General features: G+C 43.1%; 2 protein-coding genes across 2 annotated transcripts; both read left to right on the top strand.

Moving 5' to 3' along the window:
• Positions 1-4,869: 4,869 nt before the first annotated feature.
• Positions 4,870-10,115, top strand: LOC124473575 (cytochrome P450 26B1). The gene is made up of 7 exons (XM_047029156.1): positions 4,870-5,126; positions 5,756-6,020; positions 6,426-6,650; positions 6,872-7,147; positions 7,549-7,704; positions 7,902-8,339; positions 8,849-10,115. The coding sequence occupies exons 2-7, from the start codon at positions 5,817-5,819 to the stop codon at positions 9,197-9,199; spliced, it is 1,650 nt and encodes a 549-aa protein (XP_046885112.1). The 5' UTR covers positions 4,870-5,126; positions 5,756-5,816; the 3' UTR covers positions 9,200-10,115.
• Positions 10,116-11,545: 1,430 nt separating this feature from the next.
• LOC124473808 (cytochrome P450 26A1-like) lies at positions 11,546-14,564 on the top strand. The gene is given in 8 exon segments (XM_047029493.1): positions 11,546-11,896; positions 12,065-12,289; positions 12,386-12,667; positions 12,787-12,936; positions 13,041-13,175; positions 13,515-13,667; positions 13,843-14,056; positions 14,059-14,564. Coding segments are annotated over 8 exon segments (1,473 nt in total). The 5' UTR covers positions 11,546-11,707; the 3' UTR covers positions 14,184-14,564.
• The last annotated feature ends 2,805 nt before the right edge of the window (positions 14,565-17,369 follow it).

Here is a 17,369-nt window from a genome sequence, read left to right as displayed (position 1 = left end):
CTGCCCCGGGGTCAGCCTAACGCGGCCCCTCCCTCCCCCTCTCCCCAACCCTCCCTCCCCCTCTCCTCGAGCCCTCCTCCTCCTCTCCCCACCCTCCCTCCCCTCAGGGGAGTGCTGATGACAGGCAGCAGCCTCAGACGAGGGGGAAAGGGTCTGGGAATCAAAGAGACGAGGTGGGGAGGCCCGGGGAGGGAAGGGGAGGGAAGGGGAGGAAGGACAAGGGGAAGGAGGGTGGGGAAGGGATGGAGGAGGAGGTGGAAAGCTGTGGAGGTGAAGGGGTGAGAGAGGGGATGAAGGGAGAGGTTCAGGAAGGAGGATGGGGAGGGAGGAGGTAGAGGAGGGTTATAAGAGGTGGTGAGGTGATGGAGGGGTTGAAGGGGGATAGGGGGTTACTGAGAGGGAAAGGGGGGGTCACGACGCGTGATGAGAGATGGTGTCCAACATACACAGTTTCAGCAGTGTGGAGAGACTCTAGTTTGTCAGGCCTAGTTAGGCCAACAGATACCTCTTGTCCCAACAAGACAGCTGAAGTCTTATCTAGCCCACTGATTCTCCACTCCAACACCTGACCCCTGGCCTTTTTTATCTGACTTATTTTCAAATAGACAAAAATTCACTCAATGAAATTGTTAACCCTGTCACACGGGATTGTCAAGTTGCCGAGTGGCACTGATAATCAATCTATTGAGATAAGTAACTTATCCAGAAAATAGTTGATCATGTTTTGGATTGTGTTTTCCTTTCTTTTCTGTCTTGATGTAGCCTTGAGGTGGTTGTTTTCAGAGCAAAATAAACGTTCTCTTATCCCTGAACTACAGCTCGCTGGTGTTGACGGAAGGGGGTTCGATTTCCCCGGAAAAGTGGTCTAAAATATCGTCCCTGGTTTCCTCTGCAGCTTGACTCCAGACGTCAGACGGCTGATTCTGAGTTCACCCCTGGGTTGAGCTGACCTCGCCCGCTGCGCTCAGCTCCTCGGCCCCTCTCTTTAAAAAGTGCATTGGTTTGCGTGGGTTTAAAAGCATCGGTCCTTACGAGTAAGGACGGTGAATTGCCACACTCTTGAAACTAGATAGCCTTGAATGACCAAGGCCAGATGTCTCTGAGTTTGAGCTTTAGCTTGGCAAGCTAAACCATCGTCAGACACACAAGAGGACCGCATTCAGTACCTGCCAATCACATAACTGCAGTACTCTGTGCGACACAGGAGGTGTCTAGTTTGTAGCCCATCAAACTTAAACATCATCTGTGGACACTCTAGCTGACAGGAGGCAATAAAGGATTCAAGCACCTCACAGACTCTACAAATCAGGTCACACACCTCGTACTCGAATTTTAATTTGGCTTTCAACGGCAGAGAATATTCCAGAGGCATGAATTGAACATGGCAGCATTATCGCATTGCAGAATTACTGTAAATAAACCTTGAGTGATGTGAGACTCAGGCTTCAGCTCATCATTCACTCCATGGCAACTCCTTCCATCAAGGTGATTTTCTTTTGCCCGGTGTTGAGCCTCCCCCCTGTCTTTTCCACTGCCTCCCTGTCTGTGATGTGAGATGACAGACAGCCCCTGCCGTCCTCATGAAAGCACATTCTCAGAGGGAGCAGACTGGAGTGTTCAACACCCTGTGAACTCATTTACACTCTGTCTGACTGACTGGAAGGAAGGAAGAAACCCAAATTAAAAAGCTGCTCTACTAGATGGAACGGGTCTTGCTGCAGTGACAGGAAACTGTGTCTGTAGAGGTTTGTGTGTGTGCGTGCGCACGTGTGTGTGTGTTTGTGTGAGTGCATGCTTGCTGATCGAAGACATTATAAGTGTGATCATAAGCATTAACATTTCAATTCCATATCCCAAGAAGGCCCTTGCTACTCACACTGCACAGGGCCAGAGAGGTGTTTACCTGTTGTCAGAGTGTGTTCAGATCATCACTAACCATGCACCCATAACTCACAGGCATCCAGTGCTCAAGATCGATTTGAACTTTGCACAGACACACACGGTGTTCTCAAGCATAGCTGACACGCAGCTCCATTTAGATCAAAGGGAAGGTTGCAGACACATGTCATGCAGCTCACCTGCAGGCTAATTGGTGGTATAGTTCACTATCTCTCTCTCCCAATGTTTACGCTGCACTTCACACCCTCTCGCTGGCATGACTGGTAGAGTTAACTCCTCGCTGGAGCCGGCCCTCATAACCAAAACATCCTAATGATGACTAACACCGGACAACTGTTCCTAAGTTCAATTCTCTGGTGATTACAGACTTCTGTTACTCAACTGCTTTGGCTTGCATGACATTCTAAGCCTTTCACATTGTTCACCTTGAGTCATTCCTTGAAAACTAAACCACTGAAAGATAATTACAGGACTTTTGTCTCTATTGTGTGCCTCTGTAAGAAAATAGCTTAACTTTTTAGTGGTAAAATACACATGTTCCAGGTTGACACATCATGCCAACACGGAGGGAGCTGGAACATGTACCTGTGTGTGTGTATGCGTGTGTGTTTGTCTGGGATAGCAGCCCTGTGCTCGGGTCTGGCATGCTCCTACATGTCTCCCCCAGTCTGGGCTGATGCCTTCTCCTGAGGTATTCCCTGTCTCTGTCTCGGCTGTTAAAATTAATAATGGGATCTGCTGAATATCGAGACTGGGGAATGTTTCTGCTCTGCTCCCATCCTCTCCTCAACCCTATTTTTCCCCCCCTAGATCTTTCACTCTCTCTCGATCTCTTACTCTTCACCTCCTTGCCCTCTCACCCTTTCTGACATTATTCCCCCCCCCCCTCCCCTCTATTTCTCGATCCACCTTTCCTCTCTAACACACACTCCCACTGGGCGAGGACGAGGCTGAACCAGAGCTGCCTCTCACACTTCAAAGTGCAACTGCGTCTTAGTGCAGACGACCTAACAAACAAGCTATCAGGCTATTCGGTTTGCTTCCACAAAAAAAGAGTTAGACCCACATCATCATGTCACACCATCATGATATTTGGATGTGTTTTCCCTGACGCCGTGCCATCGCTGTGTAAACATTAACTTACTTATCTATGTCCTTCATTTGGGGTCTGTGAATGATAAATGCCATGGTGGGTAAGATAATGTGTGTTTAAATGGGACTTGAGCTTATCCCAACTTTCACCAGGGCCTATGCAGAGAAGAGGCTCAGTACACACCACTATCCATTATACCATGCGGAGGGGGATCAGTACACACCATTCCCCACTATCCCATGGGACAGATTAGTGTAAATCCCGGCTCCTGGCAACTTCTCCCTGTCTGTTTACCTGCCTGCCTGGGTCTCAATTCTGCTTCATCTTCATTCATAGGCAGCAGAGGAAAAACACAACTGTTGGGAAGCAGCGATGCTGGTGGGGAATGAGAGAAAGGAGCCTGAGAGCAGGTCACACATTATAAAAGATTTACAGATTATATTGTCACATTTATGCAAATTGGGGGGTGCCCCACTGGCTCAGTGGTAAAGTGAGTGTACCATGCAGGCCAAAGCCTTACTGCAAGGGCTGGGGTTCAAATCCAGCAGGCCCTTCTCTTGCATTTCAACCTCTTAAGTTTCCTATTTCTCAGCATTGTATATATGTCCCAAAAAGAAAACAAATGCCCCCCAAAAAATATATTTTGTTTTGGAGATCTGCATGTGTCTTTGTGCTTTGGGCTTGTTGTAAAAATGATCTTTCAATTGCAATTACTTTTCTTTTTTACTTTGCACTGAATTAGGGAGTCAGGTGGCTGAGTGGTTAGGGAATTGGGCTAGTAATCTGAAGGTTGCCTGTTCGATTCCCGGCCGTGCAAAATGACGTTGTGTCCTTGGGCAAGGCACTTCACCCTACTTTCCTCGGGGGATTGTCCCTGTACTTACTGTAAGTCGCTCTGGATAAGAGCGTCTACTAAATGTAAGTGTAAATTAGGAAACGAAATTGAGTATTAACATTTGCATATTTGTTCAGAATTTATGACATTCAAGTCATTAATTGTTGGTTATCTTATGGACAGATGAGTAACATAATTTCCCATGTCTCATAAATATGTAAATGCTTATTCGGTTTCATTTGATCAGAGTCATATTGCCTATAGCTTATAGCCGGAGACCTAGGCCGACACTGCAAGGCTACATCGAGTCTGTCAGCGCTCCAAAAGAGACAGTCATAAGAAATCTAGTCGCCGCTGTGTCGAACAGGTGTTCAGTATGTTCTGTGAACGGAAAAGGAACTCACCTGGACCCGGGGCCACCGGGTAATCGGCGTCTCCGGGGCACGCGCTTCCACCGAGAGGCATCACTCAACATCAGTGAATATAAGAGGAACTCAGGAATGTATACACAAACAGCTCGACATTCTCCCAAGTATTCGGATACGTTAAATGAATTATTCGTTTTACTAATGTTGTTTTAGTTGTCCCATACCGATTGACAAGAACATTTAGACCCACGAATCACACATTACCTTCAACATTAATAAGACCACCATGGAATGTTCGATGATTAATTGTAGGCCAACTATTACATTTTTAACGGCAACACAATTGAAAAAAATCTGAAATAGTTTAGCGCTTTGTAAAAAGGGCACACACATTGCAGATTTACACACTTGCCAAAATATGATCAGGACACCGTCGTTCAAAATAAATAATTTTCCATATATCGTTTTTACATATAGGTCATATAGCCTACAGGTTATAACATAGTAATTTAGGTTTTAATTGAGGCAATAGAAAAGCAGAGCTCTGTGCTTACTGAACACTGAGCTAACAGAGGAGTCAGTCAAGCTTTGCGTTTCCAGCGATTGGTTACCTGTCTCCTCCATCAGTTGCCATTCGATCCCCATACACACTCTCTGAAAGCCGCCCCCGCTGGCACTCACTCAACCTCCGAGTGCTGCTGTAAGATCACAAAGTTTTCTCCAATCCTGGCGATTTATCAAGCTCTTTAGTTATTCAGAAAACGTAATACGTCATCTGTGAAGGTGGATCATGTTGTGTCCCAATATTTATAAAGCGCTGCCCGTAAAGTTCAGTGAGTAGAAATAGACGGCGACGTTTGGAAAGAGAACTTTTTTTAAAGGACACATTTCTCGCTGCTGTCAAAGATTTGCTTCTGTATTTCAGAACTAGGTAAGTTTGTAACTGAGGTCTCTCTCTCTTATATTCTGATTATCTAGTTCACTTCCTTGCACTTGTGTGGAGATATACGGTTTAAACCAAGTGCATTTTAGGCAAAGATTAAACTTTTTTAAATAGGAATGACAGTAAGCCAGCCTCCGCCTTTATATGGCTCTCGCACCTCTAAAGCTGGCCAACTGTACTGTATTTAAATCTCTGTGAGATGCCCCCGCTTTTACCTGATTTATTACCATGCACTATAAAATGTGGGGCTGCCTAGGGGCTATTGAGCCCCCTCAACTGTACCTATAAAGGCACATAAATAGACAAGCCGGCGCATGTAACCTGTAAAACTACTTGGAATACTTGTCAGTTTCTTGTCATTCAGGAGTAAGTATGGGGGGCGGAATAAAGACGAACATTTTACAGAGTTAAAATCCCTTTTCGTTTTGCCTGTATTACCCCGGTGAAATAATCTGAGTTAAGACATGTGTAAAATTATTCCTCATGAGTCACGCTTGTTATTTATTAGAAGAGTTGACGTGTTGTAGCTGGGGAATTTTGATATTTTGGTTTCATTCTTTCTTTGCATTTCTTTCGTTTTCTGATAAATATGAAATTGAATTGTGTCTTCTGGGCAGTGAGACAAACAGCGTGTACGCGCCAGAATTTGCCAATCAATAAGCACGTGGATGTTCGGAGATGTTTCTCCCGGAGCTCAGCGTCGTGTCAGCGCTGGCCACTGCGCTCACATCAGTATTCTCAGCCCTGCTGCTGCTGGCCGTCACCAAGCAACTGTGGGCTCTCCGCTGGACCATTACGCGGGACAAGGAGTGCAATTTGCCGCTGCCCAAGGGCTCCATGGGGTGGCCTCTAGTGGGGGAAACTTTCCATTGGCTCTTTCAGGTATGTTAAAGAACTTAATTTCACTGAGTTTGTTTTTACAAGGCTTCCAAAATATGTCTTGTTCAATCATCATTTGCTCCTTAATCACTTAACATTTGGCAAGGTGATGTATTCTCACAAAGATCAGCGTTGTTTGTCTTGTGCCACATGTTGGATTAAATATCCAATTAATAATTCAACTTGTGATGAAATAGAGATTGTTCTTGGAACTCATGAAACTGTAACATGTGTAGACTTGATGAGCGCGTGTAAATTACTTGTGGTAAAAACAGACGTTTTTGTTTAAATTTCTCGCCGCTTCTGCATGTGCCAAGACATGGAGTAGGCCTAGTTTAGGAATCCACGGGGCTTTCTTTGTTTCAGAGCACTTGAAATTAAAAACATCCATATCTGTGTTCATGACAGGGGTCCAACTTTCACATCTCCAGGAGAAAGAAGCACGGGAATGTTTTTAAAACTCACCTTCTTGGAAAGCCCCTAGTCCGGGTGACTGGCGCCGAGAACATCCGAAAAATTCTGCTGGGGGAACACAACTTGGTGTGCACTCAATGGCCGCAGAGCACCCGGATCATTCTAGGACCAAACACGCTGGTCAACTCCATCGGAGATCTTCACAAGAAAAAGAGAAAAGTAAGAACATAAAGACTATGAGTTAAAGAATAATGAAGAAAACAGCAAGGTTGCGTACAAGCTCTGTCGTTATCAAATATAAATCAAATTGGTCCGTTACCATAATAGATGGGCCTTGAATGTAGAATTAGCGAACGTTTGGAGTGAATTCGTTTCCAGTATTATTCTATACCATCATGTCTTGTACCTGGTGATAACTTTTTATTATGCTTCTCTTTAAGATCTTGGCAAAAGTGTTTAGCCGCGGGGCGCTGGAGTCTTACCTGCCCCGCTTGCAAGATGTTGTCAAGTCTGAAATTGCAAAGTGGTGCTCAGAGCCCGGCGCAGTGGATGTCTACGCCGCAGCAAAATCTCTCACATTTCGAATCGCTGTAAAAGTCCTGCTGGGTCTACAAATGGAGGAGACACGCATTGTTTACCTTGCTCAAATATTCGAGCAACTCATGAACAACCTTTTCTCTCTTCCTTTTGATGCACCCATGAGTGGACTCCGCAAGGTGAGTCCAGTATAGACGTTTAGGTTGGTTATAGGTGCTGATCTGTGGGCATCAGTGAAGCCCCCTGTGGCACTGTGTAGAAAGGTCTATACAAGTAACATTTTATTTAGATATAAAGGGGGCATATAACGAGATGTTTGATTTGATTCTGTTGTTCATGAATTCTAGACTTCATCTTGCTTTTGCATGACAAAAAGTAGTAACATCACATCTAAATACAGGCAGATGTTATGTCTCATTAAAGCCTCAAATTTGACAATTTGGAGTGTGTGGATATAGCTTGCGCCAATTATTAAATTAATGGTACTTTTTTTTTTCAGTACGTTTTGGTACTGTCATGCCTTCCCTTGGGGCCCCAAATGTATTATTTCTAAAACCTGTTATGATTTATCTCTGCATAGGGAATAAAAGCGCGTGAAATCCTTCACAAGTGCATGGAGAAAATCATTGAGGAAAAGATGCAGAGGCAACACACGGAAGAGTACTATGATGCATTTGATTACATGCTAAGCAGTGCCAAGGAGACTGGGTATGAACTCAGTATCCAGGAGTTGAAGGTAGGTCACATCAGGCGGTGTGGGGGAAGGAGGGGGCTGGTTTACTTACAGGAGTTGTTAATCCGTTTAATAGTAGCTATTATCTCAGTTGCTTCTTAGGGAAAATATTAACAAGCAAATAGGCCATTACTGTTTATTTTACGACGGAATACTACAGTCTTAACACGTGTGTATGTGTGTGTGTTTGCGTTTTCTAGGAGACAGCGGTTGAGTTGATATTTGCAGCTCACTCTACCACTGCCAGTGCCTCCACCTCCCTTGTCCTCCAGCTCCTGAAGCACCCTGCGGTTGTGGAGAAAGCCCAACAGGAGCTGGAGACGGAGGGGCTGGGTTACGAGGCCCATAGAGCACACAGCTGCCCAGGCAAAGAGGGGGATTTAAAAGGCCCTTTGGAAACCACACAAGATGCCCACGGGAGCCCAGACACAGAGACCACCTCATTGCTCAATGGGAAAGGGAATGTTCACGGCGCCTCCGATGAAGAGAAACCTACATCTCGGTCCCACACACCTTATCTAACGATGGAAAAACTGAGTCAGCTGCAGTACGTTAGCTGTGTAATCAAGGAGGTGCTCCGTGTTCTCCCCCCGGTATCCGGCGGATACAGAACCGTGCTCAAGACATTTGAATTGGATGTAAGTATGCCTCTCTTGTACTGAGATCGTATATGGCAAATAGCCCCATCTTGAATGGTTTACCTTACTTCACCCTGTATTTCAGCCAACACATTTAATCAAATGGCTTTCTTCTAGACTGGGGTAGTCGCACAGCACAAACATAACACCATTTCTGTCTTTCTCTGAAAGTAATTGGAGGTGTGTTCACAGACCCATTGTCAGTGTGCGCTCACATGCATCTCCCATACCTTGTATCTCTACATGTGACCGGATTCCTAAACACACAAACCCCTCTGAAGAGGGAATGGGTTAGCTAGATGAGAATGGGGTCAATTAGGAGGTACCATTTAAACTCCATATGATATTTGGGATGGGTACATTGGATTCCATAGACTTAGATTTGGATAAAACGGGTCAACATAAATTTTGTGTTTAATCATTTGTTCCTATAACTTATTACGTAACTGAAAAAAAGCTAATAGTTCATAGAAAAACATTGATTGTATATTTGTGTTTGTCTTGACCAGGGTTACCAGATCCCTAAAGGGTGGAGCGTGATGTACAGCATACGAGACACCCACGACACCGCCCCAGTGTTTCACAACCCGGAGAGATTCGACCCCGACCGCTTTGGGAGTGAGCGTGACGAGGGCAAGACAGGGCGTTTCAATTACGTTCCATTTGGAGGTGGTGTTAGGAGGTGCGTCGGTAAGGAACTAGCCCTGATGATATTAAAAACCCTGGCGGTCGAGCTGCTCAGCACATGCAGGTGGAGCCTGGCCACAGAATCGTTCCCCAAGATGCAAACTGTTCCAATTGTCCATCCTGTCAACGGGCTGCACGTGCATTTTAGTTACGCACACACAGATGCAGTTTAGAGGCACCGGGCAGGGAGTATCACACCTGTCTTCTACAACACATTTAAGTTATTGAATCAGAGTATAATACCAATAACTATAGTATCACTGTCCAGAAGAGCTTGGAATATTATTGGACCAACAAATCCTTGTTGAATGGAACCAATGCAGGCGTATACTTTGGTGACCTGAGGAGACGCATCGTTTTTCTGCATCATTGTTTTAAGTGGCTGAACTCTTATGGACACCTGCACGCCCACCTCTGGAACGTAACAAGAAAAGTCCAAGGAAGTGGACTAATATCACTGTCTTGGCTGCTCAGGTCTGCTTAGTTAGTCTACACAAGTCCAATGCAAAACAGATCTTGCACTTGATCTTTACCAATATATCCAGGAATGCCATTTTAAATGTTTATGCTCAGTGTGTGCGTATAATGTGATATAATCTTATCCATTAGGGTATGTATTAAATGAAGAAGCATTACATAAGCTTTATTTAAAGAGCATTGTATAAGCCCTATAACATTTTTTTAAAGCTAGAATTGATTACTTTATTATACAGCCATATTTAAAGGATATGCTATAGCTTAATTTTTCTATTTTTGTAGTGCAATGGCTATGAACGCCAATACAGTTTAGTTTATAATAATTCAGCTATTTTATTAGACATATTTGCATAATTATTATTATTATTACTAATTTGTTATTGTCTTCATTGTTATTCATAATCACTTGTGGATTATGTAGGTATAATTGAAGCGCTGTGAAATTATCTGATTAATGTTTTCATGGAAGGAGATAGCACTTTTTCTCCTTTATGGAGTTTGTACATTGCCTAATTGTCCTGTTGTTCATAGCCTACATGTTATTTGTAATTGGCTGTTATTATTTGTACTGTAGTGAAATTGTTGTTGTGAGAAGTAAATAACTGAATATTAGTGAGTTTTGCTTGTGAATAATTTAACCATCACGTTAACGTGGTTTAACAGTCAAAATGGACTAAATCCATTTAGTTAGTCTAGCTGTTATCAAATCTTTTTTTATATGATATGTTGGTTTGAACGTGAAATGTGTCACATATTTAGGCTAATTATTCTTGAAGAGGCCTAATTATCCTTTGAATTCTTTCATGTTCATAGACTAATACATATTTATGTTCTGAATAACACAATTTGTTTTAAGATTAGGCAGTTACCCTGCAAGGAAAGGTAATCTTAAATGGCAGCCAAAATCATAGGCTTTTCGTAAAAATCCACAAGCGGTTGTACACCATTGTACTTGCCCCAAGCATAATTTTGACAGTAACAAAATGCAACAAAAAGTTGCCTAAGCTAACGTCATGACAGGTTAAAAAAAATAAAAAAAATAGGCCTATATATAGTAAAATATTTTTTCCTTTACGTAAATTGGTTCTTAAATTTAAATTCTTAAAATTATGATTTGTATTCATTGTACTTCTGTACGTATTGTACTTCTTTGGAAAAAAACTGTCTTTCCATTTTGACGATATACAAACGTATTACAGTTAGCTATATTCTTGAACAAAATATAGGCCTACTACAAATATTCAGCACATGATGAGGCCCACTTTAAACGCTATTGACCTCTTTCTTTGACACAGGTCACCAGTGTGCCCTAAACTTGATTGCTATGATTGACAGTCGAAGAATAGCCCGGAAGAGTGAGGACAAATACAAACCCCCTCTAATTATGTGCACCATAGGACCTTGGTGCCTTGTTATCCAGAGAGTGAACTTGGCGACGTTTTGCACTGAAGTTCACACGGATGTCATGGTCCGTGTCGTAGGTCACATACAGGTCAGAGCTCGAGCGCCCTCACGATTAAATGAGCAAGAGAGCGAGCCCCCGCCGTCCTCCCATTGGTGTAAAAACAAGGTTTACCGTGATGCATCACAGAGATATCATGAAGACCAACTGCTCCACAAATGTATTTATTACCGTTCAATTAAACTAAAATAACTGGCCTGTGGGCATTATCATAGATGGCGGATATTGTTTTCGCATATTATCTATCATATTGAAAGGGACTGGTCAATTTCGACTGTAATATCTCTTACAGTGTTTCCTACATAAGACAAAACACATCCACAACAATTTACAGATTAGCAATGTGCATTCTTCTATTCATGTGACCAATATCTAATATTTTCGTTTTGTATTTATTAAGTTAAGTTATTTAGAAGGCTAAGGGGGTGTAGTAGGGTGGAAGTAGAAGCCTACAGCTATAGCGCATCATACCGCCTTCCTCCAGGAAACAGTTAACATTTCTGCTAGTCCGCTAGGGGCGGAGCACGGTGCGCGAGCCCAGTATCCCAATTAAAGATGAACTTTGTGTGAACTAATTTGTCTTGACCAAGGTAAGATGGGGCCAAGAGTGACTGGAAAACGGACTTATAAAAGCTCGGAATGGGGTGGGAAACATACCAGTCAAGGAGTAACATTTGAGAGCCTGCGTCCCCTTCAAAGGTCCTGAATTCTTTATTTCCCCACTGGTTTGCGCCACCTCCAGATGAGTTTTTACACGCTGTTTGTAACTTCCCTCTGTACTCTCGTATTGCCGCTTCTGCTGATAGCGGCGGCGGTGAAACTGTGGGAGATGTACGTCATCAGTGGATGCGACCCAACCTGTCGTGGTGCGCTGCCGCCGGGTACTATGGGACTGCCGCTACTGGGAGAGACGCTGCAGATGGTCCTTCAGGTAAACTGATGGAGAAACCACCTCCTCCTCCAATTAAGACCCAAAATCGACAGGAGCTTCAGATTTTCCATCACACATTTGAAACGAATGATGTAGCCTATATTCTTTTACATTGAAAACAGTGATTTTTGTCGTTAAAATAGGACAACCATCTTCCATATTTTCCAGAGAAGAAAGTTCCTGAGAATAAAACGTCAGAAATATGGGTACATATATAAAACCCATCTCTTTGGGTGTCCCACGGTGCGGATAATGGGCTCGGAGAATGTCAAGCAGATTCTCCTGTCAGAGCACAAGCTAGTTGCAGCGCAGTGGCCAGCCTCGGTGCGAATCATCCTCGGTTCGCACACCCTCTCCAACGCCCACGGCGCGCATCACAAGAGCAAAAAAAGGGTATCTATCTGTTTTGTGTACAAATAAAACCCTTTATGTTGATCATGGTCTACTTGTATGGCTGTCTCTCATTCTCTTTCTCTTCCTTTGGTGTAGGCTATCTTGAAAGCGTTCTCCCGGGAAGCACTGGAGCAGTATATCCCTGTAATCCAGGAGGAGGTGAGAGGCGCGGTGGACGGCTGGCTACAGAGCGACACCTGTGTCTTTGTCTACCCCGAGATGAAGCGACTCATGTTCCGAATTGCGATGAGGATTTTGCTGGGGTTCGAGCCGGATCAAACAAAGGCGGACGAGCGAGAATTAGTGGAGGCGTTTGAAGAAATGACAAAGAATCTTTTCTCTTTACCCATCGATGTTCCTTTCAGCGGATTGTATCGGGTATGCTGTTTGTCAAATTATTTATCAGAATGTTTGAAGGTGCTCGGTGCGTGCTGGCGAAATTGATCTATGGCTTTGTCTTCAATTGTCAATTTGTCAATTGTCTCCCCCATTTGTAGGGGTTGAGAGCACGCAATATCATCCACTCCAAAATAGAGCAGAACATCAAGAAGAAGCTTCTCAAAACGTGTGAAAACAACAACTATAAGGATGCTCTTCAGTTATTGATAGAGAATGGTGAGAAGAACGATGAGAGACTGAGCATGCAGGTACAGTTATTTCATCCAGTCAAATTCTATTTTGCACAATTATGTATATCTACAGGAACATATATATTTTTGTATTCGTAATTTCTTTAAAAAAAACACTTTAGGAAATCAAGGAATCAGCAACAGAATTGTTATTTGGTGGCCATGAAACGACAGCTAGCACGGCCACCTCTATGGTCATGTTCCTGGGGTTGCACGCACACGTGGTGCGTAAAGTTCGGCAGGAGTTACAGGAAAAGGTGAATAAATAGGTTTCTGTTATTATCAACAGTTGTCCGATTATCACCTAAGAAATGTTTTGGAATCAATCCATTTTTTTCAATCCACATGTCATGGCACCCTCTTTAGGTACATTATATCTGCTCTAAACGTGTTCTAGATGGATCCCTAGTCCTTAAACGGATTTATTTCTTTTTTAGAGAGTTTCATCATTTTTCCTAATGGTTCTGTGGTGCCATGTTTATTTTATTTCTATTGTTTACATTTCTACAGGGAGGAGTGGTGGTTGTGACCCAGTGTCATGGATACTCCACGAGAGTCCACCTTTAGAACCTCACACTCTCCTGTGTATTTGACAGTATCTTATGGGAAGTCAGGGAGAGGACAAGCCCTTGGACATGGAGCGGTTGGAGCAGCTCAAGTACACCAGCTGTGTCATCAAAGAGACCCTGAGGATCAACCCGCCTGTTCCCGGGGGCTTCAGAGTTGCACTCAAAACCTTTGAGCTAAATGTAAGCTTGCCTGAATAAAATAAATAACATAATGTTGTATGAACTGTTTTTGTGTGTGTGTGTGTGTGTGTGTGTGTTAACTTGAACGTGACAATTCGAGTTTTCTGGCCCATCATGTAGCCCCATGGTTTTTTACAGTAAATAATTCCCAAATTCTACAACTGACCTGTTTCAGGGCTACCAGATTCCCCAGGGTTGGAACGTCATCTACAGCATCTGTGACACCCATGATGTCCTGGAAGCTCTGCCCAACAAGGAGGAGTTCCAGCCGGAGCGCTTCCTGGATAACAAGTCACCAGAAGACTCTGCCCGTTTTGGCTACATCCCTTTTGGAGGCGGGGCCAGAACCTGTGTGGGGAAAGAGTTCGCCAAAGTCCTGCTAAAGGTCTTTGTGTGGAGCTGGTCTCCAGATGTGACTGGAGGCTGTTGAACGGACCCCCAACCATGAAAACAGGCCCCACTGTCTACCCCACTGACAACCTGCCCACCAAGTTCACCAGCTGTCCAGAACCTTAGGACCTAGAGGATAGTGTCTCATGTACAGACATAGGCCCTAACATTGAAACAAGATTTTGGTTAGACTTGAGATGATCTGAGTTAAAGTGTCATCTAATGGGACATGTGCTGATACTTTATAAGGAACTATATGGAATTTAGTTAGAATTCAGCAATGAAGAAATTAACGCACTCATGTTAATATTTGAGAATAACTTCACATGTATTTTTCGGATTGCATGTATATATTTTTCCACCGCTAGATATTTATGGAAATTGAATGGATGCATTTAAAGGTACTTTATGTTGCAATAAATTGCTGAGACAATTACGTTTATGTAAACCATTGACATTTTATGCAGTTATTTTGTTTGCAGTTTTTGTGTCCCCTTTGGATAATATGTTAGATGTGTGAAAGGTTATTAATAAAACACAGATATTTCCAATGATGCCAAGAAATGACTTCAAAACACCTACACAAATGATCTCACTTTCTTTCCGTCCGTCTCTCTTTCCCTCTCTTTTTTGCACACACACTCGACTGATCCAAGCCGTTTGCAGTCAGGTTTGTGTTGTGGTGTAGCAGAGGGGTAAGCAGGTCAAGACAAAGAGGAGGTAACAATCACTTTTAACAGATCATTCCCCCCCTCGCTACTGTTCTCATGTGAGAGGAGATGATACTTTTCACTCCATAGCAGGATGGATAAAAGCTCTCCTAATGTCATTTGCATGTCTGGTGCACTCTTGCCCTCCTGGTCAACCATGTCCGTCCCCTCTGATGGCCAATCAGATTACCTTATAGCAGACCATTGGTATTATGTAGGATCGAGGGAGAGAGGCTGCTCTGAGGCCGCTGTGGGGTCAAGAAAAGTTCAGTGATAAAGAAGGGCCGTGAGATTGCAGTGATGGGGTTGGGAGGGGGGGGGCTTTCATGTGCCCATTCAAATAGTTCTCTGATGAGTAAAGGAGGGGAGGGGAAAGAGGAGGAGTAAAAGCAATTTGTCAGTGTGATTCATGGAAGAACAGGTTCAAATTTGAGATATATTTTATGGTTTGGGTATTTGGGAATTGTTGACATCCATGGAACAATGTAAGAGAGCATTTGAGGTTGTAAGAGTTCATGCTCTCCTACAACATTAATTCCTCTCTACTTAAAAGGGTTTTAGTTCAAAGACTTTTCCCTTAACGCGATAAGGGACAGAGATTTGTGAAATGAGAGTTAATGAGGGCAGATGGTGACTGTGATAGGGGTGTTTAACCATCCTTTCTAAAGTTAGGTAAGGGCACCTTTAAAGCCCCCAAAGGAAATGTAAATTAAAACTGACCTTCTAACCTTTTACAGACTCTCTGTGGAAAGAGGGCAGCGGTATTATAGGCTTTACAAAAGATACACATCAATAATGATTTCTCTAAATAGCTTTTCCAGGTCATTGGGAGAACAGTTAATTATAATAATGAGGTAAAAGAGACCTATTTAGAGAAAAATTTACCAGACCTCAAATCTATGTCACCAGTTTATCCACCTCCAAAAGATAAAATGTCAGAATCCTGTTAGGCTGTGTTTGAAACTGCATTCGCTCTGAAGTCTTAAAAACTAAATAAGATATTGAGGAGGGCTTAGAAACAACATCCAGCCATCAGACACCTACTGTACTTCTGATATTGACAAATTGATTTACAATCCCTAAAATGTGATTACTTTACGGAAAAGTTGAAAAAAGTTTGAAAAGTGATTCTGAGAGAGGATGAGAGAAAGGAAAGGCAGAGCAATAGAAGCTTCGGTAAAGAGAGAAAGAGTGTGATAGAGAGTTTGATGAGATAGTAAAAGATGTGTTGAAAGAGATATGACTATTGCATCCTCCTGCAGTAACCTGGTATAGGAAAGCACACAAGCTGCTAGCACAGAAGGAGTAAGGGCCAAAGCGAGGCAGGGCTCTACCAAGGTGAGAGATAATTATTGGCTGTGTCTGACAACATCTGTTGCTGCAGCATTCCAGCAGTCAGCCACTCTGAGGACAAGCTGGAACCTCCTCTGGAGCTCCTGACTGACAGAGGCCGCTGGCTGTTTCCCTCCAAACGCTCCCTCTGCACCGTCTTTTCTCCCTCCTTCCTCCATTCTACCTCCCCTAACAATGAATTTAGTATAACACATCTGGTGTCATGGGAAAATGTAAGGATTAAAATATGATAAGATAGTGTTTCTGTGTGTGTCTGTGTGTGTGTGTGAGAGACTGAGCCCAGGTGCAAGGAGCTGCAATAGAGCCGTTTCATACAAAGAAGCCAGAACAGCCACTTCAGTTTACATTCAGGCCACAACACTGATCTCCACACTTTACGTCAGCATTTTTGACAAAGGGGTCAATTCAAGTAAAGGCCAATGACACCCAGCATCCCATATCACTCTAAAACATTATATTTTATTGACTGAAAGGCAAAGATAGCAATAGGCAAATTTGTTTGATGGCTATCTGTCATTTATTCAAGAGGATTTTTTTTTACAAATCCATCAAAGCACCAAACTGATTTGGACAAATTATTTTCTACATGATATTTCTTAATAAAAAAAAAAACAACTGTAGAATGTAGAGGCCACAAACAAGCCTCCTAAATCTCACTTCAGGTGCAATCTAATGGGGTGCAAACCAACCATGTTATGATTGGGACAATGCCATGTTACAAAACAAGTCTGGCTTTTAGAGCAAATCCGTTCCATCTTTCTGAACTATGAACCTATACGTATCCATTTTCTATTCCAATTTATAACGATTTTCATTGCCCAAAAATAACTTTGACACTAACCTAATCATTTACCTGTGGGCCATTTTGCTCAATCAAAATGGAATCTTTAAAAGAACAAAGTAAGTTTACTTTGTAAAAAAAAAAAAAACAGAAGCCCATACAGGCGTAGGCTTTTGTCTAACTTGAGTTTGCCCAAGAGACCTGTAAGCAAATGTTTAGTTCCGTCTGCCAGTTTGAACAACACCCAGCCCCGCAGCGAAGCAAAACGAGAGAGGAAGCTGAATCCTCATCGCCAAATCACTAACTGCAAAAACTTGTTCCGTGCCTACAGGTCAGGCAGAGTTCACAGGGAAGTTAAAACAATCGCTGCTAAATCAAGCATCGGCTGTTTTTGTTTTCCTGAATCCTCTGCAGCCAGGAGAACTAGGAGCTCTGAGCTCCATTGGACAAAAAAAGGAAAGAAGAGAG

Source organism: Hypomesus transpacificus, chromosome 11 (assembly GCF_021917145.1).
Source record: "Hypomesus transpacificus isolate Combined female chromosome 11, fHypTra1, whole genome shotgun sequence".
In the NCBI taxonomy this organism is placed as follows: Eukaryota; Metazoa; Chordata; class Actinopteri; order Osmeriformes; family Osmeridae; genus Hypomesus; species Hypomesus transpacificus.
This window is presented reverse-complemented; position numbering and strand designations above follow the sequence as displayed.